At 46.8% G+C, this 27,726-nt stretch overlaps 1 protein-coding gene across 1 annotated transcript in view; it reads left to right on the top strand.

Moving 5' to 3' along the window:
* Positions 1-27,726, top strand: part of TG (thyroglobulin) — a 240,257-nt gene that overhangs the window by 87,327 nt on the left and 125,204 nt on the right. Inside the window, exons 31-37 of the mRNA XM_053245969.1 lie at positions 223-399; positions 2,150-2,261; positions 5,672-5,751; positions 7,981-8,124; positions 13,650-13,700; positions 23,692-23,826; positions 27,176-27,340. Coding sequence (XP_053101944.1) covers positions 223-399; positions 2,150-2,261; positions 5,672-5,751; positions 7,981-8,124; positions 13,650-13,700; positions 23,692-23,826; positions 27,176-27,340 — 864 coding nt within the window. The remainder of the gene's footprint in view (positions 1-222; positions 400-2,149; positions 2,262-5,671; positions 5,752-7,980; positions 8,125-13,649; positions 13,701-23,691; positions 23,827-27,175; positions 27,341-27,726) is intronic.

Here is a 27,726-nt window from a genome sequence, read left to right on the forward strand (position 1 = left end):
GTTTCGGGATCTACGTCTGAGAGCTTCTGCCCTAGGGGAATGCTCCGGCCTGTGGCCCTGGTGGCTCATTGCAGCTGGGCACGCAGAGCCATGGGCTCCTGGTTCTAGCCATGGCGGCTTCTGAGAAGAGAAGAAGCAGGAGGGAATGGGCATGGGCCAATAGGCTGGGCAAGGTGGAGCACGACTCAGACAAGGATTCCTAGTACTGCTTATTCTTCCTAGGTTGTGTGGAAGATGAGTTCTGCCATCTGGCAGACATACCAAACGTCACGACTGCATTGTACTTCCCCTGCACCCTCTATCCTGCGGCCCAGATCTGTGACAATATCACTAACAACGTTCCTGAGAAGTGCAACATGGTGTTACCTCAGAAACCGCACATTTTGTATCAGAAAACAGGTGAGGGAGGCTGTCTCTTTCAGACACATTTATGTTGTTTCCTCAGCAGAGTGAATCAGCATTACCAGCGGAGTGAATCAGCTTTGACTAGTGTGTTGTACAAACGAGGTTTGCCTGTGCGTATGGGGCAGGGACATCAGGTTAATTCTGTGGAAATCACTCTTCGAAGCTGGGGCAGATTACTGGGTGGAGTGTGTGTTCTTCTGTTCCTGCAGCCAGCTCCAGCCAGCTGTGGGAGCAGGCAGCTCTGTGTCAGATACATACATTTGGGTCTGGTCCGGTGGGGTAAGCATAGTTAGGAGGCCAGGACTTTTAAAAGGGAATAGCACAAAATCGCATGCTGAAATTCACTATTGGCTGCTGGACTAAGAGCCCATTCTCATGACCACATGGGTATGGGCTAGACAGGAGGCATGCGCAAACCCCATGCCTCCCAGATGACCCACATCCCCAGTTGGGTTTAATTACCCAACCCGCACATGATTGGTCTGCCATGCGCTCTGTGAGGGAAGAAAACCCAAGCTGGGTCCTCCAGCATCATTGTGTGAGCAGCGGCGAGGCAGCCCCCAGTAATGCAACAGCTCTGCTCTGCCTGGCCCTGCAAGCCACAGCACTCTTTGGGAAACATGGCCACCATCTCCCAGGAGTATTTTGAGACACAGTGGCAGTGCAGACGACCAAAAGAAAAAGGCAGGACGGCTCTCTTTGCATCCTACCTAGGGAAGAGAGCTGGTCTTGTGGTTGCAAGCATGACTTGTCCCCTTAGGCTAAGCTGGGTCTGCCCTGGTTGCATACGAAAGGGAGACTAGAAGTGTGAGCGCTGTAAGATATTCCCCTTAGGGGATGGAGCCACTCTGGGAAGAGCATCTAAGCTCTAAGTTCCTTCCCTGGCCTCTCCAAGATAGGGCTGAGAGAGATTCCTGTCTGCAACCTTAGAGAAGCCGCTGCCAGTCTGTGAAGACAATACTGAGTTAGATGGACCTATGGTCTGACTCAGTATATGGAAGCTTCCTATGTTCCTATTTATCTCACTTTTAACCTGGGAGTTGGATCTTGGCTACCCAGATTCAGAGCTGCTGGGTCGGGAGGATTCCTGCTGCCCCAGACGACCACAGATTCCTGGGCTAATCCCCTCCTACCCAGGAATTCCTACCCAGGAATCTGTGGCTGTGAAAAGAGTCTCCAAGTGTGCAAGCTGAGAAATGTAATGCAGCACCCGAGGTTGCTGTGAGAGCAAATGCAAACCCTTATTCTGGTCATGGTAACAATGTTCCAGGATTGTGCATGTTGTACAAAACAACCCAATCTTGGCATATTGTGGACAAAACCCAACATCTGTAACTCACTTCAAAACTAAGTTACAGATATCTGGTTTCTGTGTCACAGACTGGTAGATTTGTATGACATGCCCAATCCTGGGATATCATCACTGTGACCAGAAGTAGGGCTTGTTTGTGCGCCTGGGACTGTGATACCCCACAGCAACCTCAGGGGATCTGTCATGTGTGGAGCTCAAGGCTGTTTCAGTGAGGCAAGGGAGAGGGGGATGACCAATTCTAGAGGTTCCCAATCTTGGGTTCCCAGATGTTATTGGGCTACAACTCCCATCTTCTCAGTGACCAAAGGCCATTGTGCCTGGGGATGATGGGAGCTGTAGTCCAACATCTGCAGACCTGGTTTGAGAATCCCGGATTTAATGAATGTTGATAAACATATTTACTTACAGGTTCATTTGTTGTTTGCTTTGTAGTCTCTCTAGAAGGGAGTGTTGAGAACTTCTACACCCGCTTACCGTTCCGTAGGATTTCAAGAGCCTCCGTGAGAAACAAGATTGATGTGTCAGGGAAAACTGTATCAGAGGGGTATGGTTCCTTCCTGTTCAGTGTTGCAAGCATGGGCTTTATCCAAACAACTCTTCTATGAGCAGGGTTCTAAGGTCATAGGGCTGGAAAGGGCCATAGTGTCTCCTCCAAGACCTTAGGAAGCACACAGAGTCCTCCATCACCTGTTAATCCCACCATCCAGACTAGTGTGCCACAAGTGAGAGCAAGGCCATGCAAAGGGGTATAAGACATCAGAAGCTGCCCTGTGCTGAGCCAGGTCAATATGCTGTAGCCAGTTTAAGTCAGCTCTGGGTGTCAGCTTCACTCCAAGGCCGTGGACTGCTGCCTGAGATGTTTTATCTGGAGATGCCAGGGACTGAACCTGGGAATCTTGTAAATGCAAAGCATGTGCTTTATGCCTGATCTAAGGCCCTTGCCCAGCTGAATGGTACCCCTGCAATTCAAAAGCAGGTTTAATACACCAGACAGACCAAGTGAGTGGTCCAAAGTGGCCCTAGCTCAGGGATAGAGCATCTGCCTTGCATGCAGAAGGTCCCAGGTTCAATCGCTGGCAGCATCTCCAGGTCGGGCTGAGAGAGACTCCTGCCTGTAACGTTGGGGAGCCACTGCCAGTCAGTGAAGATGATACTGAGTAAATGGACCAATGTCCTGACTCAGTATAAGGCAGCTTCCTGTGTTCCTAAGTTCCAAAGGAAGAAACAAAGAGCACTCCTTCCCCACCCAAGCATTTTGCAAATACATTTTGCACCAGTTTTATATACAAATAATCAGTACTAGCGTAACCCACACAGAGCATCTGTGTGCTAGTACTTGATTGCTCCCCTCACCCCCTTGCCACAGTCCCCCTCTCACCTCAGAGATCTCTCCACCCTCACCTGAGCCACACTCCTGCTCCTGCTCCTCCTCCTCCTCCATCCCATTGCTTCCCTCCTCTTCACCCTTCTTGGTCACTCCTCCATCCCCCTCACCCCTCAAAGCTGCAGCGTTGCTGGTGCCTATTGGCCAAGCTGCAGCCCCCTATCCCCAGAGACCTCCTCACCCGAGCCCTGCTCCTATTCCTCCCCACAGGAGCAGCAGTGGTTGACCATCCCCTTCCTCGCTGTTGCCACTGCCATGGCCACTCATTCCCTCAGGCCACTGACAGGCTCAGGCCTGTTCCTCGCCCTTTCTCCTTTCTGTCTTCCTCTCCCTTCTTTTTCTCTTTCTCTCCTCCACTCACTCAACCCCTCTGTCTGTCTTCCCCTCTCTTCTTCTTTTTTCGTTCTCTCTCTCTCCCTTCCTGAGTTGACAGATCCTGTTCATCTTGTTTCCTCATCTAATTCACACAACGGCAGCCTCTTTCTTCTGAAGGGGCTCTTTCCTCCCACACGACCCCTCTATTCACAGACCCCTGCCCACTATCCATCCATATATATATTCCTCTTCTTTACAATCAAGAACATCTTCTGACCTGTAACAGTAGCATTCCAACTGACCTTAACCATTGCATGTACCTCCTCCCTATCTGCATATGGAATCCTCACTGCCCAATCAGGTGCTTCTGCTTGCGAGCTCTCGCAAGAGCTGCTACACACAGGATTAGCCACAGATATGCTTTAGAGAAATAAATATATAGATATATGGGAGTGGGTTTGTGTAAGGTGGTAATCTTTAACAGGGACATTGAGAGCATTTGTGAGCAGTTGGTTAAATTTTTTGTGTGACAAGGACTAAGAATGATATAAAGTAAAGTCTACCAGCCTTAGGTCTCCATAAACTGTTGGACTACAACTCCCATCATCCCCACCCACAATGGCTGAAGGTCAATGATGGGAGTTGTAGTCCAACAACATCTGGGGACACACGGTTAGGAATCCTTGATATGCCCATAAAACTAAAATACCAAAACATCAATCAACAAAAACGTATTTATAAAGCTGGAAAGATATACAGAAGTTAGACTTCTTTTTCTTCTGCTTCAGACTTTGTTCTGCAAACTTTGAATCCACAGGCTGAGAGCTACAGGTGAGAGCCCTTCTGCTCTTGCCAGCAGGCTCACACCTCTGGCAGGCCCAAGCTTTAGTACCTGAGGAAAGGTACACAGACTCTCAGACTCTGGCCAGCTGTAGAAATTCCCCTCTTCTTCCCTTCCTTCCTCCGCATATTCCTGATACAGGGAATTCAGAGGAATGTGTGCCCAGATAAAGGCAAAATACTGTTAGGCAAAGGTAGGCAGTAAGGCAGTTCATACAATTGGGTAGGACAAGCATCCTACCCAGGTTTGGGAACTGTGCCCACTCCCAATTTCTAATCATATGTTAAAGTGAGCCAGCGTGGTGTAGTGGTTAGAGTGCAGGACTAGGACCAGGGAGACCTGAGTTCAAATCCCCATTCAGCCATGAGACTTGCTGGGTGACTCTGGGCCAGTCACTTCTCTCTCAGCCTAACCCACTTCACAGGGTTGTTGTGAGGAGAAACTTAAGTATGGAGTACACTGCTCTGGGCTCCTTGGAGGAAGAGCGGGATAGAAAATGTAAATAATAATAATAATAATAATAATAATAATAATAATTTTTAAAACCTAGGTGTTGGAGTGGGGGGTGGGGCGTGATCATCTGCAAGAGAGGAACTGGACAGGCAGTGCCGTCCTGCCCAGCACTTGTACCCTGCATTTTAATGAGGAAAAGCCCCCCTTCCCCCAGTCCCCCTTCCCTGTCACCCAGCCCATGGCGAAACAAACTGGACTGCTCTGCTAGGGGTGTGCACGGAACTGGCTGGTCCAGTTCTGTTCCAGTCTGAACCAGATGGGGCCAGTTTGGTCCGGCACCCCCTCAAACCCCGCTCCCAGTTTGGTTCAGTCTGGGAGGGGTTTGCGAGCTTTTAATTTTTTTTTTAAAAAAAACTTACCCCCACGGGGAGGGGGGGTTCTCTGAGGCAGCGGGGCGTCCACGGAGGTTCCCCCTCCCCCCACCAGCCTCCCATTCATCCAAAACCAGCCCGTTCGGCTGCTCTTTGGCCTGTTCTGGACATTCCCTTCAGCCCTGTGGCCATTTTGTAGGCTGCTGCACCTGTGTCATGGGCCTCTGCATGGCCTGGGTCATGCCAGGTGGTGGTGGGGGGTTCAGTTCAGGGTTGGACCAGACAGGGGGTGGTTCAGTTCAGCCCCAAACCGAACCAGTTCGGCATCTAACATGTTCAATGTCGAACCTGTTTACACATCCCTATGTTCTGCACACAGGCCGGGAAACATATCTTGGTGGAGCTAACATACCCTGCTGGTCATAGATTATGTGCCCTGGTTCAGAAAGCCACTGTGTGCTACTAATTCACATAGATATGTGCTCCTATTCATCAGGCACAAGAATGAGTCGTGACTTTCTCAAACAGTAAGATGCAATATTAACTCACTTGGGGTTTTCTTCCAAAAATAGTGTGGTTTTTCCCCTCAGGTTTTTTGACTGTGAACGTCTCTGCGATGCCGATCCATGTTGCACAGGGTTTGGGTTTATGAATGCTTCCCAGGCAACAGGTATTCTTCTTATTTCTATTATGGCCATAAGAACATAAGCCAAGGCCCATCTGTCCAGCCTGCCATTTCACTCAGTGGCGCACCAGATGCCTCTGGAGAGCCCACAGGCAAGGGCTGAGGGCATGCCCTCTCTCCTGCTGTTGCTCCCTTGCGACTGGTACTCAGACATCTTACCTCTGAGGCTGGAGGTGGCCTATAGTCACCATACTCATAGCCATCGATATGTCCTCCTTGAATTTGTCTAAGCGCTTTTAAAGCCATCCATGCTAGCAGCTATCACCACATCCAGTGGCAGAGAAGGCCATAGATTGATTATGCACTGTGTGAAAAAGTACTTCCTTTTGGTTGGTCCTAAATTTCCTGGCCTTCAGTTTCATAAGATGTCTCCTGGTTCTAGTATTGTGAGAGAGGGATTAAAAATTATCTCTGTCCACTCTCTCTATCAGAACCATCATCTTTATTGCTCGTCCACATGATGTGCAACACAACAGCAGAGTTTCTGATTAACCAGTGGTGCTGTGCCTGTTGCAGGCAGTCCCAGTGGCGTTTTGCAAGAAGGCAGCTACACAGCGGCTTAAAATAGCATGCCCCAAATTGCACACCAGCACTTTCATTGGGAAAAATGGCAGTAGCACTGTGCAACCAGAAGTGTGCTGTTTTAAGTAGTTGTGCAAGTGCCCTCTTGTGCAAGTGCCCTCTTGCAAGTTGTGCAAGTGACCTCTTGCACAGCACCACCCGGGTTGCCTGCAATGTGTTTAGCAGCATGGGCCGATCAGCAGCTCTTCCACTACATTGTGAGTCATGTAGACTGCGGCATGCAGCATTGAGGTGAGCACAGGCCTGCTTGCAGCCTGCTTCAGTCAAGTGAGCATGCCCGGCATCCTGCAAGCCCCAAGTCCTGGTCCCTGGAAGGAAGGACACTTAATCCGCATTCACATATAACGGGAAACCAGAGGTGAAGGAGCCTGAGGTTGGATTTCTTGTATGTCCAAATGTGCAACTGTGGTTCTATCTGAAAAGTGACCTGTGGTCTCCCCAAACTCCAGTTTGAACCCTCGGGTTGTAGTGAATTTTGCTGCTCCTACCTGAGGTTTGCGTTCAGCAGCGTTATGTCTGAAGGCAGAATGGGCATTACAGTGATCTGTAACTGGCATTGAGGGAAGAAGCTCCTCCCTTGCTCTGGCTGTGACTGGCTGCCGGGACTGTCCTTCATGCCAGAAGGAAGCCCACACAGCCAGTTCCCCCTCCTTTCTGCAGTTTCAGACTGCAATTTTGAACATCTGCAAAGCATGCAGTGGGTGGCGGGGGGGGGGGGGTGGAGTGGGGGAATGCATGTCTACTGAACCCATGGTTTCCCTACATGTGAATGTGGCCTTCACCAGAGCCTTGGGAGTTAAAACTTACAGCTACATCTTTGCTTAGATGTAGCTTCCTGCAAGGAGTGAAACTTTTGCACACAATGCAAAAGCTCAAGGACTTTGCGATTGGTTGATCTGACCATTCATTAAGGTCTGAAGGAGGCGGGAAAGTGCCAGCCTCTGCTTCTTCCCCCTGAAACCCAAGTATTTACTTTTTGGTCTGAGGAAAGTGGTGGCAGAGACAAGCATTTTGCTACCCTTTTGAGCCTTTTGTGAGCAGTAGAATCTATCACTTGTAAAGGCCTTGAGCTTTGGGGGACTTTGATTGGAATATGTGCAACAGCTTGACCCCTTTCAGGGTGTACATTGGCGTGTTTGTGCACCCTTAGTCTGCAACCGAAGCAATGCTCCGCTCCACTCCGCATTTGCTATCAGATCCACACTCAGGAAGCTCAGCCCTTCGCAGGGCTCCCAAAGTACCCTAATCAATTCCTTTTCATATCAAAATTCTTATCATATCAAATGTTTTTCAAGACACTTTTTGGGCAGTGTCTAAAAAACCAGCCCTGGACAGCAAATGGAATCCTCTCTTTAAACAAACAAACAAACAAACAAACACTGGCTGACATCCAGGTTAAGTTGCTCATGGGTTGTCCCACTGAAAGTAATGGAACAAGTTATCTCATTAATTCCAGTGGGATGACTTATGCGTAACTTTGTCTGGATGTCATATTTCTGGCTTTTTTACAGCATCACAGTAGACATTACTGTTTACTGACGTTATTATCCACCATAATTATCTAACATTGTTATCTACCATTTATTATCTACCATCAAGATGTCTGATAATTATGGTATATTCTCTCTGCAGATGGCAAGGTCTTGTGCTTGATTCTGAACAGTTTGGGAATACAGACCTGCAGTGAAGAACTAAGTGGTGACTGGCAGGTTTCAGATTGTACGTCTCTGGAAACAGGAGCCAGAATCCATCCCTTTGGCTGGTATCAAAAAGCAGGTAGGTAGTGGGTCTGGTGGAATGCCAGTATTTGGATAACGTTGTTTCCATTTAGGCTGCATTACAAGGAAAGACTTTTGTTGCCAATTTTGAATTATATGGTAGATATTTAATTTTTTGTTGTGGTTTCCCTGATTTACGTTCAGAATTCCAAGCATACCTTGTAATTCATTCAGACAACCAGCCTAGTAATAAGGAAATGTTAATTTCCCACCCACCCTTTACATTGACTTCCACATTGGTTTTTGTATACAAAGATACAAATTCCCACCGTACAGACAACATTAAAGGTAAAGTGTGCTGTCGAGTTGATTTCGACTCCTGGCGCCCACAGAGCCCTGTGGTTTTCTTTGGTAGAATACAAGAGGGGTTGACCATTGCCTCCTCCCGTGCAGTATGAGATGATGCCTTTCAGCATCTTCCTAGATCGCTGCTGCCCAGTATACCAGCTGGGATTCAAACCGGCAGCCTTCTGCTTGTTAGTCAAGCATTTCCCCACTGCACCACATTACAAATTATTTTAAAAACAGGCATTTGCCAGAGAAAGCAGCTCTTTCCTCTCAGTCCAAGACTGGGGATGCAGTCTTCTGCATATTGACCAGGAAGTAAGACTGTAGACAGTAGCACTTACTTCCAAGGAGATATGCATAGGAACATGCTATACATTCAATTTTCTGTAGCAAAAGTGCTGTGCTTTCCCATGGACCTCGAGGGGGACATCCCTCACATCTCTACAGTATGTCTGGTGTTTTTGCAATTATAAGCAGAATACTGTACATAGAGAAAGAGGAACTGAAATGCTAGCCTAATGCGCAAGTTTCAGATGCAAAATAAATACCCCCAGTGTGTCTTCTCTGGGTTCTGGGTTGGAAGCCTTGCTGGTCTTTAATAGTATCACAATACCTACCATCTGAGATGGGTCGCCTTACCCTGTTTAATACTAGAGCCAGCCCTGCCCATTCCAATATTTATTCCATATTGGCTTGTGTTCTGTAGTAAGTGACTGTTGGTTCATGGAAGAGACAATAAAATTCCCCTTTGTGTAACTTAGAGTCCCAAGGGCAGATGCAGTCTGGAACTTCATACTTAAAATGTTTCTAGCTGGGCTCCACTGAACTTTGGTCTCCTTTTTATAACTTGGGCCTGCTAATTAGACTCCTGCCTTCAAGGGGCTGTTTTGTGTATGCATCCATATTTCAGCCTAAACAGTATTTCTTTTCCATCTTCTTGCTGACCATTAAACTATATTGAGCAACAACACTCTGTTCTCTATGACTAGCTGACCACAGTGGTATCCTGTGTGTGTGGGTGGAGTTTCTCAAGCTTTACTTGAAAGCAAGAAAACAACAACATGAGAACACACACCCACACACAGAGAGATTTTTTTTCTTGCTTTCAAGTAAAGCAATATATTCCTGCATATTTTCATCCACCAAGACTTGAAATGGATGTTTGCATTAATTCTTTGAGGCTAGTCACACAGGCATGCAAAACTGGGCTAATGAGGACCCACCCCCCAGTTCAGCTTGACATTGGACCAACCTCCCCACCACCGGCCATTCAGCGGAGGAGGGTTTTTTTCTCAATTTTGGGGGGTAAAAAAAATTAGTTTATTTTTTGTACTTAGCCCCTCCGGGGGGCTTCTCCATGGCCATGGGAGAACCATGGATGTTCCCCCTCCCCTGCTGGCCTTCCTTATGTATAAAAGCACCTGGTTTGAGTGTTCTTTGTCCTTTTCCGGGCCTTGTCCCCATCATGATGGCCATTTTGGAGGTCACCGTGCATGCGCAATGGGCCCTGCATGGTCTGGTCATGACCCAGAAAAGGGCCAGCAGGTTTTGTGCACACCTCTAGTTAAGGGAGCAAGTGCACCCTTAACCTCATTTTTTTGCTTATGTGTCAGCTGCAGCTGCTTGGGGAGGGGAGGGGGGTTCCCATAATGCACCGCACACTCGCATTATTAATCGGAGCTCCGGGGGGTGGGGTGACATGCAGTGGCATGTCCTGGCACCCCGACCCTAGAAGCTGCTGGGAGAGCCACTGGTCATCTGGGTAGGCAATCCGCCAACTCAGGGAAGGGAGGACGATCATCTGCAGGGGAGGGAGGTTTAACCCTCCTTCCCTGCAGCCCGCCCGCAAGCCCTTCTCACAGATCATGAGGAGAGGCTCAATGTATGCCTTGATAGAGCACTATCAGTGTACATAATTCTTTAAATGGGAACCTTGGCAAAGACAAAGCGAAACACCAGGTCCCCTGTCTCAAGGACGTCATCACCTAAATCCCACCAGTGTGGGATGATGAAAAGGGAAGGGGAAGAATGGGAAAGATCACAAAACCAGGGGATAAACATAGAGGTCATTCACACAATCAAAAACTGTGTACTACCTGGGTTTGGGAGATGTGTGTGTGCTCCCAGTTTTTGGTTGTATACGCAACAACAACAACAACAATTTATATACTGCTTTTCAACAAAAGTTTCCAAAGTGGTTTACACAGAGAAATAACAAATAAATGAGATGGATCCCTGTCCCCAAAGGGGTCACAATCTAAAAAGAAACACAAGACAGACGCCAGCAACAGTCACTGGAAGTACTATGCGGGAGGTGGATAGAGCCAGTTACTCTCCCTCTGCTAAATAAAGAGAATCACCATGTTAAAAAGGTGCCTCTTTGCCCAGTTAGCAGGACATTTGTGTGGAAGCAAGGTAAGAGGAGAACCTGGGTAGCTTTTCCTCCTACCTTGCTTCTACACAACCAAAAATTGGGAGCACACACAGCTCCCAAACCCAGGTAGAACACTGTTTTTGATTGTGTGAATGACCTCACTGAATCCTAGCATTCTAGAGTTGGAAGGTCTCATGATGGTCTTCTTATCCAACTCCTGCTCAGATCAGACATCTGACAGAGTTAAGTTTATGTATTTATTAGTCATATTTATATACTGCTTAATATGTGCATCTCTAGGCGGTGTACACAATTAAAAACACAACAAATGTAAAACAGAGTAAAAACAGTTAAAACCACTTCACAGAATCAAAAGTTATTTGTTTAAGAGCAGACTTGATTCATGAGTAAGCTTTAGTCATGCAAGCCAGAGATTCCTAGAATCATAGACTTGGGCTGGGCGTGACAAAAGGTCATCTGGTCCAATCCACTGCTGAAAGGAAGGCCATGTTTCTATGCACCGTCTCTCAACAAGACAGTGGAAGAGAGTTGATCTTGTGGTAGCAAGCATAAATTATCCCCTTTGAGAAGCAGGGTCTGCCCTGGCTTGCATTTGAATGGGAGACTACATGTGTGAGCTGAGCACTGTAAGATATTCCCCGTAGGGGATGGGGCTGCTCTGGGAAGAGCATCTAGGTTCCAAGTTCCCTCCCTGGCAGCATCTCCAAGATAGGGCTGAGATTGAGAGAGATCCCTGCCTGCAACCTTGAAGCAGCCACTGCCAGTCTGTGTAGACAATACTGAGCTGGATGTACCAGTGGTCTGACTTGGTAGAAGGCAGCTTCCTATGTTCCTAGCATATGACAAGCCTACATGACTTGGCTGCCCACCAGAGTCTCAATGCCACCATTACCCCATCTTTTGCTTCCTACCTGGGACTGCAATACCGAAACCAAACCAAACCAAACCTGACACATACAGGAAGCTGCCATATATACAAAGGCTTTGGGCCATCTAGATTTTGACTGGCAGCAGTTCTGCAGGGCCTCAGGCAGAGAGAAGTCTTTTCCATAGCCTGCTGTGTGATGCTTCAGCGGAGCTAGCTGTGATTCAACCTGGGACCTTCTGCATGTAAAGTGTGTGCTCTGCCACTTAGTTTCAGCGGCTCCCCTGGGGAGATGGTGAGTGGGTGGCCCTTCCTTTCAGCCGTGGACTGGGCCGGATGATTTTTGGTCCTGCCACGGCCATGTAGGTTGTGAAGCACCTGGCAGACCATAATAAATTACTACTGGCAGCATTTAGCAATAGCAATAGCAATAGCACTTACACTTATATACCGCTCTATAGCCGGAGCTCTCTAAGCGGTTTACAATGATTTAGCATATTGCCCCCAACATTCTGGGTACTCATTTTACCGACCTCGGAAGGATGGAAGGCTGAGTCAACCTTGAGCTTGGTGGTTCGTGTGTTGTCCAGGTCTGGCCTATGTACTGTAGTTCAGGCCACAGTGCACATAAGCACAGAATAGGTGCACTGCAGAAAGCTACTTTTAGAGCTGACAGCTCCAGATACTTCCAGAGAGAGAGAGAATCAAGGGTCGTGTTGTTGTATTAGCTCCTTCTGCATATGATCACCATCCACAAAATTGATTTTCTGCATTGGTGTGGTTTTGCTACTAAATGGAGCCCATCTGGTGTGCTCTGGCCTCCCTGTCCCTTTCAGATGTCATGTTGTCTTCTACAGACACAGCTACAAAATCATCTCAGGACACTTTAATTATAACCTATTTATTGATCACATTTGTATAACCCCGAAAACCAAATGAGGTCATTCACACAATCAAAAACTGCATTCTGTGGGGGTTTGGGAGCTGTGTGTGCTTCCAATTTTTGGTTGTGTGGAAGCAAGGTAGAAGTGATTGTGTTGTGTGGTTGTGTGGAACCTCCCCGAATGGGCCTCCACTGTGATCAGGTAGAAGTGATTGTGTTGTGTGGTTATGTGGTTGTGTGTTTGGTTGTGTGGAAGCAAGGTAGAAGTGATTGTGTGGAAGCAAGGTAGGAAGAAAAGCTGTCCAGGTTTTCCTCCTATCTTGCTTCCACACAATTGGAAATTGGGAGCACACGCAGCTCAAAAACCCAGGTAGAACACAGTTTTTTGATTGTGTGAATGACCTCAGTGTCTCCTATCAGTTTACATTAAAAATTTTAACGCTCAAACCAATAAAACCATTGCAACAGTTAAAACTTTCAACCATTAAAACAATTCTAACAGTTTAAAACAATTGCGGGACAGAAGAAACTCACCGAGTCGGGTCTCACAATCCGTGAGACCCGGTTTTACAGGGTGAGCGGGGAGAGGGAGCCCTGGGTGGCCGGATCAGCCACCCACACAATTGCCGGCTCCATGACGGAGCCGGCGGGGGCTGGGGGGAGCGGGGGCCAATTCGCCCCTGCAAGCTCCAGCATGCCCTGCGTGAGTGCGCAGGGCTTGCTGGCGAGACCCCTGGAGCTGGGAGGCAGCTTTTCACCTCCCCTCCGGGGGGTCTCCTCGTGCGTAGGTGTGGCGCGGAGCTGCGCTGCAGCTACTCACAATTATTAAACTATGGTTTGCAGAGCGCTCACTCCGCAAAACTGGTTTTAGGGCAGGGGCACTTCAGATGGTGACCCGCTTATGAACCACTGAGCTCGCAGCCGAGCCCGGTGGTTCTTACAATGGGGGAAAATCCGGGCTAGGCTTTCCTAGCCCGATTTTTCCCAGTTGTGAGAATAGCCCCACCCTGTAGTACCCCTTAAGTGTTCTGCAATTCCTTTTGCAAATGAAAATATTTTTTGATAAATTCTGTGCATCTTTTTCCCCAACAGCAAATGCTCCTAGTGTGTGCCCACCTGTTCTTCTATCAGAACAAGAAAATGGTAAGGAAAAAACATAGATGATGAAACATTAAAATTCAGGTTTTGTCTCTTGTAGATTTGCAGGTTCACCATTTGGAGGCCCATTCTCTTTTCTTCTGAATCTAATCCCATTGGCCCCAAAAGCCTTTTGTGACAGATTTTCATTTATTTTACTTGATTGTTTTTTAAAAAGTTATCCCTCCATTCTTAGTATCAAAACAAACAGGCTTAAAACTCAAGAAACAATGCAGTTTTGTAATATAAGAAAAGCATACAAGAATGAATCAAATCAAAAAGGTGTTTTTAAAAAAAGAAATAAAGCAGCCATGCTAGGGAAAAATAGGCCCATGGAAGACTAGAAAATGTTCAGAATCAGGCAGGCCCAAAGGTCTTTCTCAAGAGCCAGGTCCACAAAACTGGTGTCACCACCCAAAAGACCCTGTTCCTAGCTGCCCTCCAAGCCGAACATCAGGTTTTGAGTTAAGCTCATACAGGGACCCACAGAGTCCATGAAGACTCAGCCTTGGCTTTCTGGGGTCTAGTATAGCAGTCCTTGGGACTGAGCAATCTTCTGAACAGCCTAAAGAGCTATGACAGCATGCATATGTCGATGTAGTGTAACTGTTGGACTTGTTGATTCAGCATGGCATTTTCAATGAACATATGAGCATGCTGTGTGCTACAGGTGAGATAGTCCGTTTTCCAGCCAGAAGGGGCTGCCTCTCACCTGTAGCTCACAATCCAGCTCCTTGGCTTTCCTTTTTTCTGACAGAGCCTTTGATTGGCGTTGATGATTTTACTTCCATCTCTGGTCAGGCAGGTTTGCTAAGGCAGTGTTTCCCAACCTTTCTCATCCTGAGACACAATTGCATTTTAAAAAAATACATATTGGAACACGCTACTCCCTCAGGGCTATTTGCACAACTGGGTGAGCGGGGGAAGGCTGGGATTAGAACAGAAGAACAAAAAGAATTTAAGAACAGCCCTGCTGGATCGGGCCCAAGGACCATCTAGTCCAGCATTATGTTTCGCACAGTGGCCCACCAGATGCCTATGTGGAGCCCACAGGCAAGAGGTATGTTCATGCCCTCTTTCCTGCTGCTGCTCCCCTGCAACTGGTACTCAGAGGCATCCTGCCTTTGAGGCTAGCCCACAGCCCTCTGACTAGTAGCCCTTGATAGACCTCTCCTCCATGAAGTTATCCAAACCCCTCTTAAAGCCATCAAGGTTATTGGCTGTCACCACATCTTGTGGCAGAGAATTCCACAAGTGGATTATGCGTTGTGTGAAAAAACTACCTTCCCCACGGACAACGGCCACTGAATTCTTTGGCACACAGCTGCATGCCCACAAGATCCACACTGCTCCCAGCAGCGCAGATCAGTGGAGGCTGGGACTCATTTTCCATGTAATGAGAGCAGTACATTGGGAGATTCCCCTGGGAATCAGGTGTTCTAGGTGCCTGACTCTGTGTATGCTCAGGCTGTGTGCAGGCCAAGCATACACACAACCCCAGCACCGGGGTTAAGGGCACACTCATGCCCTTAACGTCGGGCAACCCATGAGGGCAGTGCCAGGATGGCGCTTGATGTCAGTGGTGCACAGAGGCAAACTCAGGCTGGGCGGCCCTAGCCTTGGTTTAGCTGCTTGTGTGCACAGCCACCTTTTTGTTGGGGACTGTAATTTTTATCCTGCAGTTAATTATAAAGTTATAATTATAAAGTTATATTATAAACCTATAAAGTCCTAAACAGCTTGGGCCCCAGGTATTTAAGAGAACGTCTTCTTCGCCATGAACCCCACTGCCCATTGAAAACATCAGGAGAGGTCCCATTATTATTATTATTACATTTATATCCCGCTCTTCCTCCAAGGAGCCCAGAGCGGTGTACTACATACTTGAGTTTCTCTTTCACAACAACCCTGTGAAGTAGATTAGGCTGAGAGAGAAGTGACTGGCCCAGAGTCACCCAGCCAGTATCATGGCTGAATGGGGATTTGAACTCGGGTCTCCCCGGTCCTAGTCCAGCACTCTAACCACTACACCACGCTGGCTCTCCTTTGCAGTTGCCACCAGCTCGTCTGGTGGCTATTCAGGCATGGGCCTTCCCCTCTGTTGCCCCGAGGCTTTGGAATGAGCTCCTACTGAAATAAGAGCCTCCCCATCTCTAACAGCTTTTAAAAAGTCTTTAAAGACTCACCTGTTCACCCAGGCTTTTAATTAGATATCGTTTTAACACTGTTTTAAAATATTATTTTAAAAAATTTAAATTGTTGTAAAGTTTTAATCTTTTTGTTTGGGTTTTAACTAATGTTTTACTTCTTCTGTATTTACTGTAAACTGCCCAGAGAAGTAAGTTTTGGGTGGTATAAAAATATGTTAAATAAAATATAATAATAAAATTAGCAGAGCACTAAAGAAGCTACCCACTCCAGTTACAGAACAGTTGCAGAGTTTAGTTGTTGTAGCTATTTAGGGAAGACATATGGAGATTCTTGTAGAATAAATTATAAGTATTTATTGGTGAAAGCCACCTAATGACGCAGTGGGCAAATGGCTTGACTACCAAGCCATAGGTTGCCAGTTTGAATCCCCGCTGGTCTGTTTCTCAGACTATGCTGGGAAACTTATTTTTTTATTTATCATCTTTATCAGATTGATCATCTTATTTATTTATTATTTCTCTGTGTAAACCGCCCTGAGCCATTTTTGGAAGGGCGGTATAGAAATTGAATTATTATTATTATGATTATGATTATGATTATGATTATGATTAAATATGCTGAAAGGCATCATCTCCTACTGCATGGGAGGAGGTAATGGTAAACCCTTCCTGTATTTGACCAAAGATGACCACAGGGCTCTGTGGGTGCCAGGGGTCGACCGACTTGGCGGTATCAAATTTACCTTTATTTATTAGTGAAGTACACTATGGATAGGAAAGACCTAACCCTAATCTATAGAACTACATAATGAATAGGTAGGGAGAGAGATAGATGTTTCCATCTGCTCTTTAAGAGGAAAGGAAAGGATTCTCACTCAGCACAGGAAATAGCTGTAGAGTCATATCAGGGGTCATAGAGTAGAGACAGGTAGAACAGTTAGGGATACGCTTACTCATTCTTTCTATTCCCAATGCCCCTAGCGGTCATTAGGATAGTTGGTGCAAAAGGTCGATGCACTGGAACTCCATCTCCAACACCTTTGTGTGTGCATGCTGGCAAAGCTGCTGCATAATTTAATTTAAATATTCCTGCTTCTTTCTCCCCTCTTTATTATTGTATACTTTTTATTCCTATTTGCAGCTGCCCTTCCCAGCCCTCCTGTTCAACAGGAAGGACGCATCATTCCTGGCGCAAAAGGGAGCAAGCTACCTCCCAAAGTGGGGAACTTAAACTCACTCCCGTGTGCACCGGGAAGAACATGCCCTTCCTGGTGCATGATGGGGCAAGTCAGCTTCAAAAGCAGGGAGTTTAAACTCCCCACTTTCGGAGCTGACTCACCACGTTAGTCACTGCAGATCCGCCACTGTCTCGTGGCACACTGGTTGGGAAACCTTGTTCTAAGGCAGGGTAAGGCAAAGTGTGTGGCTCTCCTGATGTTGCTGAATGACAACTCCCATCATCCCCAGCTGAAATAAATTGTGGCTAGGGATGATGGGAGTTGTAGTTCCGCAACCCCTGGAGAGCCACACAGGTTGCCTACCCCTCTTCTAAGGTCTTGCCACGTTTGGCAACAAAAGGTGAAAGAAATGAGTGTCCGGTGAAAGAAATGAGTATCAAGTGAAAGCAATGAGTGTCAGGCATCAGGGCCTCTCTATCGTATCACTTTCAGAGTCTCTTTACTTGTAATAAATGCTGAAAGCCACTTCGCACCAGTCTTTTCTGTGTATATCTCATTTTCCTGGTTAAGATAGAGGCCGATCAAATGCCCCTAAATAACTTAGGGGCTCAGCCTTTTCCTCTCACCTGACTCTGGCTTCTGGTTAAGTTATCAGGAAAACGATTCAGGGCCCACAGGTCTCAAGTACAGCTTTCTTTCTGTACTTCCAAATCCTTCAACTCAAGTTAGTCTAGGTGTGCAGTCTCCAGTGGGCCCTGGCCATCGAGAGGCGTGACAGTAGAACTGTGGGCTTCTAGCCATCCATTTTAGAGAGTGTGGTTGTGTCCTATTTATAAGCAGCCTATTTCAGAATACAGCGAAGCATCTGGCGTGCTTGCTTTTTCTCTTCCTTTGACCGACGGCCCGTGCCATAATAGGCAATGCCAAAAGAATGCAGAAGGCTTCCATTTCGCGTCTGAGAACCTCTCCGTGCCATGAAATAACGGCCTTGCATGCAGAGAAAAATAGTGTCCCCAGGGGTGTGATTATAGTTATTATACAAGAAGGTTTGGGGGAAATGGCACACGTTCCTGCATTCTGCTCCAGCTAGGCTGGCAAAAACAAGCAAGCATACACCACACACATTCCTGAAAAAAACATGGTTTGCTGTGAGTCGCCTCCTCTTTGAGAGTCTCCAGTGTAATCACAATATGATTGTTAATGATGTAAAAGATATTAGTTGTGACTTAGAGGGGTATGCTGCTAGATCAGGGCTGGGCAAACTTGGCCCTCCAAATGTTGTTGAAATATGACCCCCCCATCATCCCCAACCACAATAAATTGTGGTTGGGGATGATGGGAGTTGTAGTTCAGCAACATCTGGAGGGCCGGGTTTTCCCAACCCTCTGCTAGACCCATACATACTGATTTATCTCCCAGACCCTCTGTTTTCCCCCTCTTTCTAGAGCAACAGGCACACCCCTTCAGGGGCAAATTGGATATCAGGAGGCAGGTTTTTTCTCCTATTTCATAAGGAACCCACGGGACCTCTTGAGGTGGATCTGTCTCACGGCTCAAGAAGAGGGGGTACATAGAAACAGAGGAAGTTGCCTTATATTGAGTCAGACCTTCAGCATTGTCTATACAGAAGTCTCCCCACCTGGAGATGCTAATAGGGATTGAACCTGGGGCCTTCTGCATGCCAAGCAGGTGCTCTATCACGGAGCAGCAGCCTTAGAAACATAGGAAGCTGCCTTACACTGAGTCAGACCTTCAGTATTGTCTATACCAGGGATTCTCAATGTTGGGTCCCCAGATGTTATTGGACTTCAACTCCCATAATCCCCAGCCCCAGTGGCCTTTAGTTGGAGTTTATGGGAATTGAAGTCCAACAACATCTGGAGACCCAACGTTGAGAATCCCTGGTTGATCCTGTCTGGCAGTAAGAACAGCCCTGCTGGATCAGACCCAAGGCCTATTTAAGCCAGCATCCTGTTTCACACAGTGGCCCACCAGATGCCTCTGAGAAGCCCACAGTCAAGAGGCGAAGGCAGTGGCTCTTCAAAGTTTCAGGCAGGGGTCTTTCCCAGCCCCACCTGGAGATGCTGCCCAGGATTGAACCTGGGATGCAAAGCCTGCAGGCTCTCGCCCTGAGCTATGGCCCCATCTGCTACGGTCTAACCCTTTGCCCCAGGGATGTGCAAACCAGCTTGACGTCAAACAGGTTTGACATTGAGCCGGTTCGGTTCAACGGTCTGGGGTTGAACCGAACCACCCCCTGTTAGGTCATGCCAGGTCTCTCAGAGGTCAATTGCGCAGGCACGGCGGTGTCCAAAATGGCCACTGTGCTGAAGTTCGAAGGCCCAAATGGGCTGAAAAACTGGCCGAACGGGCCGCTGGCGGTGATAACGGAGGCCAGTGGGGGGAGGGGGAACCTCCGCGGACCCCCCTCTCTGCCCCAAGGAACTCCCCCAGAGGGGATACAGTAAAAAAAAAGTTTTTAATTTTAAAAAATCCACAACCCCTCCTCCAGACCGAACCAAACTGGGGGGTGGGTTCGAGCAGGTTCCGGACTGAACTGGCCTGGCCAGGTCAGACTCAAAACGAACTGGGCCAGCCAGTTTCGTGCACATCTCTACTTTGCCCCTGTGTCCTGTTTTAAGCTCCTCCAAGATGCTATTAGAAACAAAGCGGGGTGGGATGGGGGACTTGCAAATTATGCATGTAAGGTTTCCCGCCTGTGATCAAGAACAGTTTTAGGGGGCAATTTGGACTAAGGCCACAGTGTGGAGGCAAAGGGTTAGACTCTCTTCTCCATCCCATAGCTTCAATCCAAATTGCACTCCCTTGGTTGCTTTTTAAGACCGAGAAACCATGTAATTTCCAGTCATGGAACTTCCACATACCTTTAGTTTAACCTTCAGTGCTGCATCACAAATTTGTTTTCAATCCCAGAGGAATTTGGACAGCCGTCGAGTGATGTGATGCAGGGAGAGGCCAGAGTTCCTGTTCAGAAACAGTTGCCACACTAGAATTCAAGGATAATGATGAAGCCCAGCGTCTATAGCAGCCTTTCCTCTGATAGTAGAGCCAGGTACAGCAGTGAACCTCTGCTGCCCACGACTCCAGATCGCTATTTTTCAGGCATAAACTCCACTCTTGTTCCTGGTAAAGTCAATAACAGACTCCAGCAGTTGCAGCTGCATGTGCTGTCCACATCCCAATGAAAAGAACATCTGGAAGACAGAAACCACGCTCGTAAGCTGCCTGTAATTTTACAATAAAAGTTACAGAAGTGGCTGGATTCAGACAGCTATAATTATGCAATGACAATGTTTAGGATGGGTTGGGATGGGGACAGTCTGATATCTATGGGGAAAGGAAGCTTCCCAGTAATGTGGAAGTTGTATAGATTTGAGGCACCTGTTCATAGCAAGTTGGCGTAGGAGTCTCTTTGGAGACTCTCTTTAACGTATGCCACCATCTCTTTCTTGTGGGCTTCCCAGAGGCAACTGGTTGGCCACTGAGGGAAACAGGTTGCTGGACTAGATAGCCCTTGGGCTTGATCTATCAGGGCTCTTCATGTCTTCTTATATCATAGGGATACGCAACCTTGGCTTACCAGCAGTGTTCCCTCTAACAGGGATTCCCAGATGTTGTTGACTACAACTCCCATAATCCCCCACCAAACGCCATTGCCGCTGGGGATTCTGGGAACTGTAATCAACAACATCTGGGAATCCCACTTACAGGGAACATTTCTTACCAGCTGTTATTGAACTGCAACTCCCATCATCCCTAGCCACAATAAATGGAAGTTGCCCATCTCTCTGGTATCATATAAACAGTGATGGTCCAGAAATACCATGATGTGAATCCCTGTCCCACCAAAAGGAACATGTGGCATCAGAAAGCTACCATAGGCTTTCTTCATGGGACAGTGCTTGTAATCTCTCTCCAGGGGCAGTGTCAAGGGTTGACCAAGTTGCATATAGGCCTGAGGGGGCACTTGGCTGACCCTAGAAACTCCTGGAGCATTCAGGACCGCTGCCCACCACCACACAGTGAGCCTCCCCATTGGGTCATTTACCTCCAGAAATGGGCGTAGCTGACATTTGAATGGGTGAGCGTCCCCATTGGGCTTGGGCTTACTAGGAGGTGGCAACAGGAGTGGATGCACCATGGCAGTGGTGCCATTTTGCATTCCCCACATCCCACCCTTCCTGAGTAATGCAGACTGAGGGATTTTTATTTCCTTTGGCAAAAGAGGTGAAATGTTGCGACGTCCTCCAGTTGGAAGTCAAAGTTTGGGTATGCAAAGGTTGAAACTTTGCAGAGATGTCAAATTCAGTCTCTTTTAATATGGGAAATGAATTACATTTTTTGTTTAGGCCTATGTGGAGGGTAAGATTCATATGTAAATCATACTTTCATGTAAGTATGCAAATGTTAGTCATAGATAGACAATGACTGACATCCAGACTAACAAAGTGCTGTTGTCAAATGTCCAAACGCAGACGAGAGAGTGGGGCGTGGGGGGCGCAGAACCATGGGTCCATTTGACCTACTGTTCTGTGTTAAGTTTGAAAGCGGTGAGTGTGTGCAGAATACAAACCCACATCCCCCACCCCTGAGAATTGTGGTTAGTTAGATGGGAATTTATCGTGGAATGTTCCTTCGCCATGGTTATTTTAAAGTACTATGGCTTCTCTCTTGACTTGTAGAATGAGTGTCAAGATTTCTTTGCCCATACAGAGGTGCTTACCAATAGATGGTCAAGAAGCTACTTCAGTTGCAACAGCACTTTATGAGAACAGACACAAATACAGTGGGCCTGTGTGTGCTCTCAGCTATGTGGTGATCAGCATGTGGACTCACATGGAATTATTCCTATTAGCATGTCTGAGGGTGACTTTTTTTTTTTAACCTCAGAAGCTCTAAATTGGGTAATGTTATGGCACACCAGAGGTTTTATGACTTGTTTTAGTTCGCAGGACTGAGTCAGTAGAAATGATTGTGAGTGGAAAATTATCTCAATAAAAATAACTCTGAAAACCAGCAAGGTGACCCAGATGCATTGGTTTACAATGGAATCCAAACAAAGCATTTTTCTTTTTCTTTTCTTTTTTTAAAAGCATAACTAGTCATTTTCAGCTTTGTGTCTGGAGCTAGACGTACCACTTCCACTGTGTCGGAACCCAACAACTCCGTTGCAGACTGCAGAAAATTGACATGTAATTACTGTTCAAAAACATGTAACTTAGACTCCTGTTCCTGAAAAGGCTCCATTTCTTTTTAATAAGGTGAAAACAAAACACTTAAATTGGTGCAATTCTTAAAAACCAGTAAGTACTGGTGTAAGGTTTGTTTGCAAAACAGAAATCCACAGAAGTTTGAATGGGAAATAAAACTGAGACAATACTAAGGCAAGGTCTCACTGAAGATAATGAGACTCACTGAAGCATCAGTGGTGAGAGGAGGAAATGTATTAATCACTGAAAACCTGGGTCAGTGTTAGGGGTTGATGTCATTGAGTATCTGCCAAGTGTCTAGGGCCCTCCAAAGGGCCTACTGATGAACCGTGAGACTCTGCCAACAGTCTTAATATAGTGGTGGTGGAACAAGCACTACAATGGGGAGGAGAGCTGGTCTTATGGTAAAAGGAAAGATTGTGCTGTCGAGTCAGCGTCGCCTCCTGGCGACCACAGAGCCATTGTTTTTTCTGAACTCCGAGTCAAACAATTTGGTCAAACAAACCGAGGTTTGAAACCAAAGTGTGTAGTTGGCTTGTTTTAAGCATTGCTGAATTTGCCTTCGTGTAGTGTTTGAACTGACCCCCAGGCTTTATTCTAACCTGTGCACGCGCAGAGGAGTTGAGGAACAGCCACAGACTGGGTGAATGGTGGAAGGAGGGACCAAAGAAACCAGAGGCACACTTAGCCACAGACCTTGGGGATTTGGTCCGTGGCCTCCTGTCTCCAAGGGGGCCTCCAAATGTCCGGGGGGGGGGGCCTTCCCAAAGCCCTGCTGCTGCCCCGTGACTGCCCTACTGTGCAAGTTAAATATTTTTCTTTCACTTTTTTCCAATCATGGCTGTGTGGCGGGGATGGTAGCAGAAATGAGGCAACCAGCGTGGTGTGGGCACTTGAGGGGAGACCGAAGTGGGGGATGTGGTGGCAAGAGCTCCTTTACTGAGCCTGCCTGCTGCCCAAATGACAGGTCAGCCCATTTCCGTCCCATTCAGCGGCTCTCTGTACATGCAGAGAGACTTGCCCCTGACCCACGCAAGCCCTTCAGGTCCAGGCTCCAAAATTACCTATGTGTGCCCCTGAAATAAACCACCGACAGTAAAACAAAACATGCTGCTGTCAGGTTGTCTGTGGAAGGAATTCTCTGCTTGTTTTTGGACGCTTGGTTAGAAGCTTCTGTGGCTCCACATTCCATGGCTCAAGCGGAGAGGAAGGTGTCTGACTTCATCTGCGCAAAGTTAGCTTGTGTGCTTGCCAGTTCACCTAACTGAGCCACAGAATAATAGTTTCCATTATCAGATCAAAAACAGAATAATGTGAAGGAACCTTTGATTGTCTAGATGTGTGAGTCACTGAGATAAATGTAGTTGCTCTGTATTCTTCTGGCAAATATAAAGTCTTCTAGAATTTTATTCTTGTCATTCTGCCTTTTGTCTCCTAGTGACTTTGGACAAGTGGCAGCGTGTTGATGAGACCTCTGTTCTAGTTGATCCTTCCATTTTAAAATTTGACATCATGCATGTCAGCAGAGATGTTTCTATTGATTTTTCGGCCATCCAAGACATTTGCCTCTCAGGTGAGAAAGCCCCTCTTTTAAGTGAAGTTGGTGTTTCTTCTTTGCATAGCTAACCAGAGCACCAGAAAGCCACTAAATAGGGTGTGTGTGTGTGTGTGTGTGTCACTTGGGCGGGCGTGTGCATGATGTGCATGTGTGTAGTGGGGTTTGGTACCAAGACATTTATTTTTAAGGTCTTTTGTATATTTTCTATAGTGAGATTTTTCAAAAGAAAGGAAAGGGCATGTGACCTTATTGCCTACCCAGCTGTGGAACTCCTTATCAGAGAAGGCAACATAATTGCATCATAAAAACTGAGAGGCTAGAAATCAGAGGAAAATGGACAAATGAGACCAAAATAGTTTGCTTAGCAAAAGCATGATACCTTTAATGCAATTTATATTTACTTTATTTTCTCCCACTGCCCTTACATGGGTTTTGTGTCTTGCCCATTTTGTTCAAAAAATGTTGGCCTATGACACAGCAATTGCTGGCAGCATCTTCCTTCGTTTCCTTAATATTTTTACTGCATATGAATCAAATAGTTTTGCCCATGTCTAATAGACCATGCAAAATGCTATCTCTCTTGGTGACTCTGTGAGGTCTTGCACACAACCTCGCCAGGGAGGGCAGGCTGCGGGGAAGGCACAACATGCGCCCACAAAAGCAGTAGTGCTGTGGAGGGAGACTTTGGGAGCAGGAGGACTTCCCCCCTCCCACATCCCAGGGTGCCCCGGGACCTGAGCATGGCCAGTCCTCCCCACCCCCTACAGCTTGCTGCTGGAAATGGTGGGGGGTTGGGGAGAAGATTAACCCAGCTGGCGATTGCCCAGACAATTTCTGGCTGAGGTTAAGTGAGCCACACGTTCGCTTAACCTCTGCTAAACGCCAGGTTTGAAAGTGGAGCTTGGAACGGGTGCAACACCAGGACGGAGTGACCTCACCTCCGGTACTTCACACACGCAGGCTGGGCTGCCCTCGCCTGGCTTAGGCTGCGTGTGTAAATACCTTTTGTATCTTTCTTTGTTGAAGCTCTCTGTTCAAGTGCTTGAGCTGGATTTTTGTTTATAGCTCATATGTGTCTTACAAAACCAAAACTAAGCCAGTAACAGAGTGACTGCCCAATCCTAGGGTGGAAATGTCAACATACCTGGAGCAGTGGTTCTGTTTTGAATTGCCTCACTGCCTTCAGTCCAAAAGTACTTCTTCTGCTCTCTGGAATTGATCTCTGTTTTTTAAAAATAAAATAAATGGCTCTGCAAGTTTGCAGCAAAAGCTGGCTGTGGATAGCACAGATTGGCTAATGCTATAAATACACTTCCCCACTACCAAACCTCAGAGTAGTTTTGCAACTTTTAAAAATGTCTCTTTTTAAAAAAATTAAGGGAATGGTGACTGTATAGGCAAATAGCTGTACAAGTAACATATTAAAAGTTAAAAAGTGACCAGCACACAAAATTTGGGGAAAGAAGCAATGTTCTGCTTGTTAGAATGCATGTCTGTTGTACAAATTGTTAAACTGGTATCGCATCACATATGGAGAATCCTTGTCACTTCTTTTGAAATATGTCTGTCTTCACTGAGATAATACAGTCAATAAAGAGTTGTTTCAGGAGTGGCTAAGGAGGTTGAGATATATGTCGCCACACAGTGTGCCTCCCCATTGGGTCGTTTACCTCAAGAAATGGGCATAGCTGACATTTGAATGTGTGAGCCTCCCCATTGGGTTTGGGCTTACCAGGAGGTGTCAACAGCAGTGGATGCACCTTTCAGCAGTGGTGCCATTTTGCATTCCCCACCTTCCACCCTTCCTGAGTAATGCAGACTGAGGGATTTTTATTTCCTTTGGCAAAAGAGGCAAAATATTGCAGCATCCTCCAGTTGGAAGTCAAAGCTGGCGTATGCAAAGGTTGAAACTTTACAGAGATGTCAAATTCAGTCTCTTTTAATATGGGAAATAAATTGCATTTGTTGTTTAGGCCTATGTGGAGGGTAAGATTCATGCGTAAATAATACTTTCATGTAAGAATGCATAAAATGTTAGACAATGACTGACATCCAGACTAACAAAGTGCTGTTGTTGTCCAAATGCAGATAGGAGAGTGGGGGGCGGGGAGGCGCAGAATATATCCTTAGTTTTGGTTGATAGTTTTAACTATTGAGTTTTAACTACATACATATGCCTTTCTTTGTATTTGATTTTTGTTTCTATGTATTGTTGTTTTGCATCTATGGACCTGTTGACCATAGTAAATTCTGAATGAATCAAGAGGATATTCTTGAGGAGCCGCATCTTGCAGAATGGCATCGCTTGCTATGGCAGAGATTATTCACCTCCACCACCCTTTTCTATGCAGAGGTTTAGAGAGGCACTAGAGAATGGGGAATCCAACTCAGTGCCCTAGAAAATCAAGAGGAAAGGGACCTGGCGTGTGTGTGTGTGGACATTCTTCCCAAAGACAGAAGAACTCCCCAGCTACTTTTCTCTGGGTTTCATAATTTTTTAAAAAAATTCTTGCAGCTGATAGGATTTCCCCTCCATCTCTCTCTCTCTCTCTCTCTCTCTCTCTCTCTCTCTCTCTCTCTCTCTCTCCCACCACCCCCAGCAATCTGCTACCAGTCTCCATCAGTCCAAATATTTTTCTTCCACTCTTTTCCATGTCTCTCCAGGTTTTTGTAAGGCCCTAAGTAAAACACTTGGAATGGACTCCCAGAACAGAAGACCTTCTGTGGATCCCCTTTCTTGAGCAATAGACATAACAAGATCACACTGCTCATTTACTGTATTTCTCTGATCCTCAATCCACTCTCTCTAGTGGCCTCCCAGGCCTTCGAAAAGTTGTTCCCTGGCAGCTTCCCAAACTTCCTGGGTGTCATGGCCCTTCTTGGCCATGTGTCTTCCAGGGGCGGCTCTTTCATGAGGCGAAGTGAGGAAGTCACCTCAGGTGGTAGATCACTGGGGCTTCAGCAAGTCAGCAAGATGCCCACCACTGTCACCATCAGAGCAGCTCTTTGGGACCACTATGACCCATGCACACATACCAAGAAGTGCCTTTCTCACACCTTGCAAAAGCATGCAAGTAGCTTGAGGGGAGAGGAGAAGGCTGAAAGTATCTTCCCTCTTCTCTGCTCCCCATGCACTTTCAAAACTTCCAAGAGTTGGTTTTTGAAAGGGGCCCTTGCCCCCACCAGGGGCATGGGTCAAGACAACGTTTTACACTGTGCCTCGGTCCCAACATCAACATGGGCCACCCAGGTGTCAGTCTAGCTCTGTTTTAACCTGACGCTCTATTGCTTTGTTGGAAGAGTTTTCTGCCTCCTAGTTGCTGTCTGTCCCCAATTCACAACCCTTCTCTCCCTTTCCTCACAGTCTGTTCAAAGGACAAATCCTGCTTGGTAACTACTCTTGAAGTACAGCCTTCGGCAATACGCTGCATGTTCTACCCAGAAACCCAGAGCTGCAGACTTGACCTCCAAGGCCATTCCTGTCGACTTTTGCTCAAGGAAACAGCTACATATATCTATCGCAGGCAAGGTAAGTAAGCGGCAGGAAGGTCAGAGCATGGCTTGCATCTCTTTCAATAGGATGATGGCAAACTCTTTTGGCCAAAGCAAACCTGCATGGTTGAGAATGCCATTATGCAAATAGGACAGTGACAGGCATGGGTGGGAGGGGGTTAATCTGCCGCTAGGAATTGTATTAATACTGTATTTGCAGTAGATAGTCCACTGGCTATTCTTTTGTACATTAATCATTGTTAAAGTCTCTGGATGGCTCGCATCTTGGAGAAGGATGCTACTACCGTATGAGAATCATAAGAGTCACATAATTCCCACTTTATGGAAGAGACTCATGGGAGGTGTAAAATTATCTGTCCCTTTCCCCCATCTTCTCTGTAAGGTGCGTGTGTTAAGCCAGTG

The sequence above is a fragment of the Hemicordylus capensis genome, chromosome 4 (assembly GCF_027244095.1).
Source record: "Hemicordylus capensis ecotype Gifberg chromosome 4, rHemCap1.1.pri, whole genome shotgun sequence".
Taxonomy (NCBI): Eukaryota; Metazoa; Chordata; class Lepidosauria; order Squamata; family Cordylidae; genus Hemicordylus; species Hemicordylus capensis.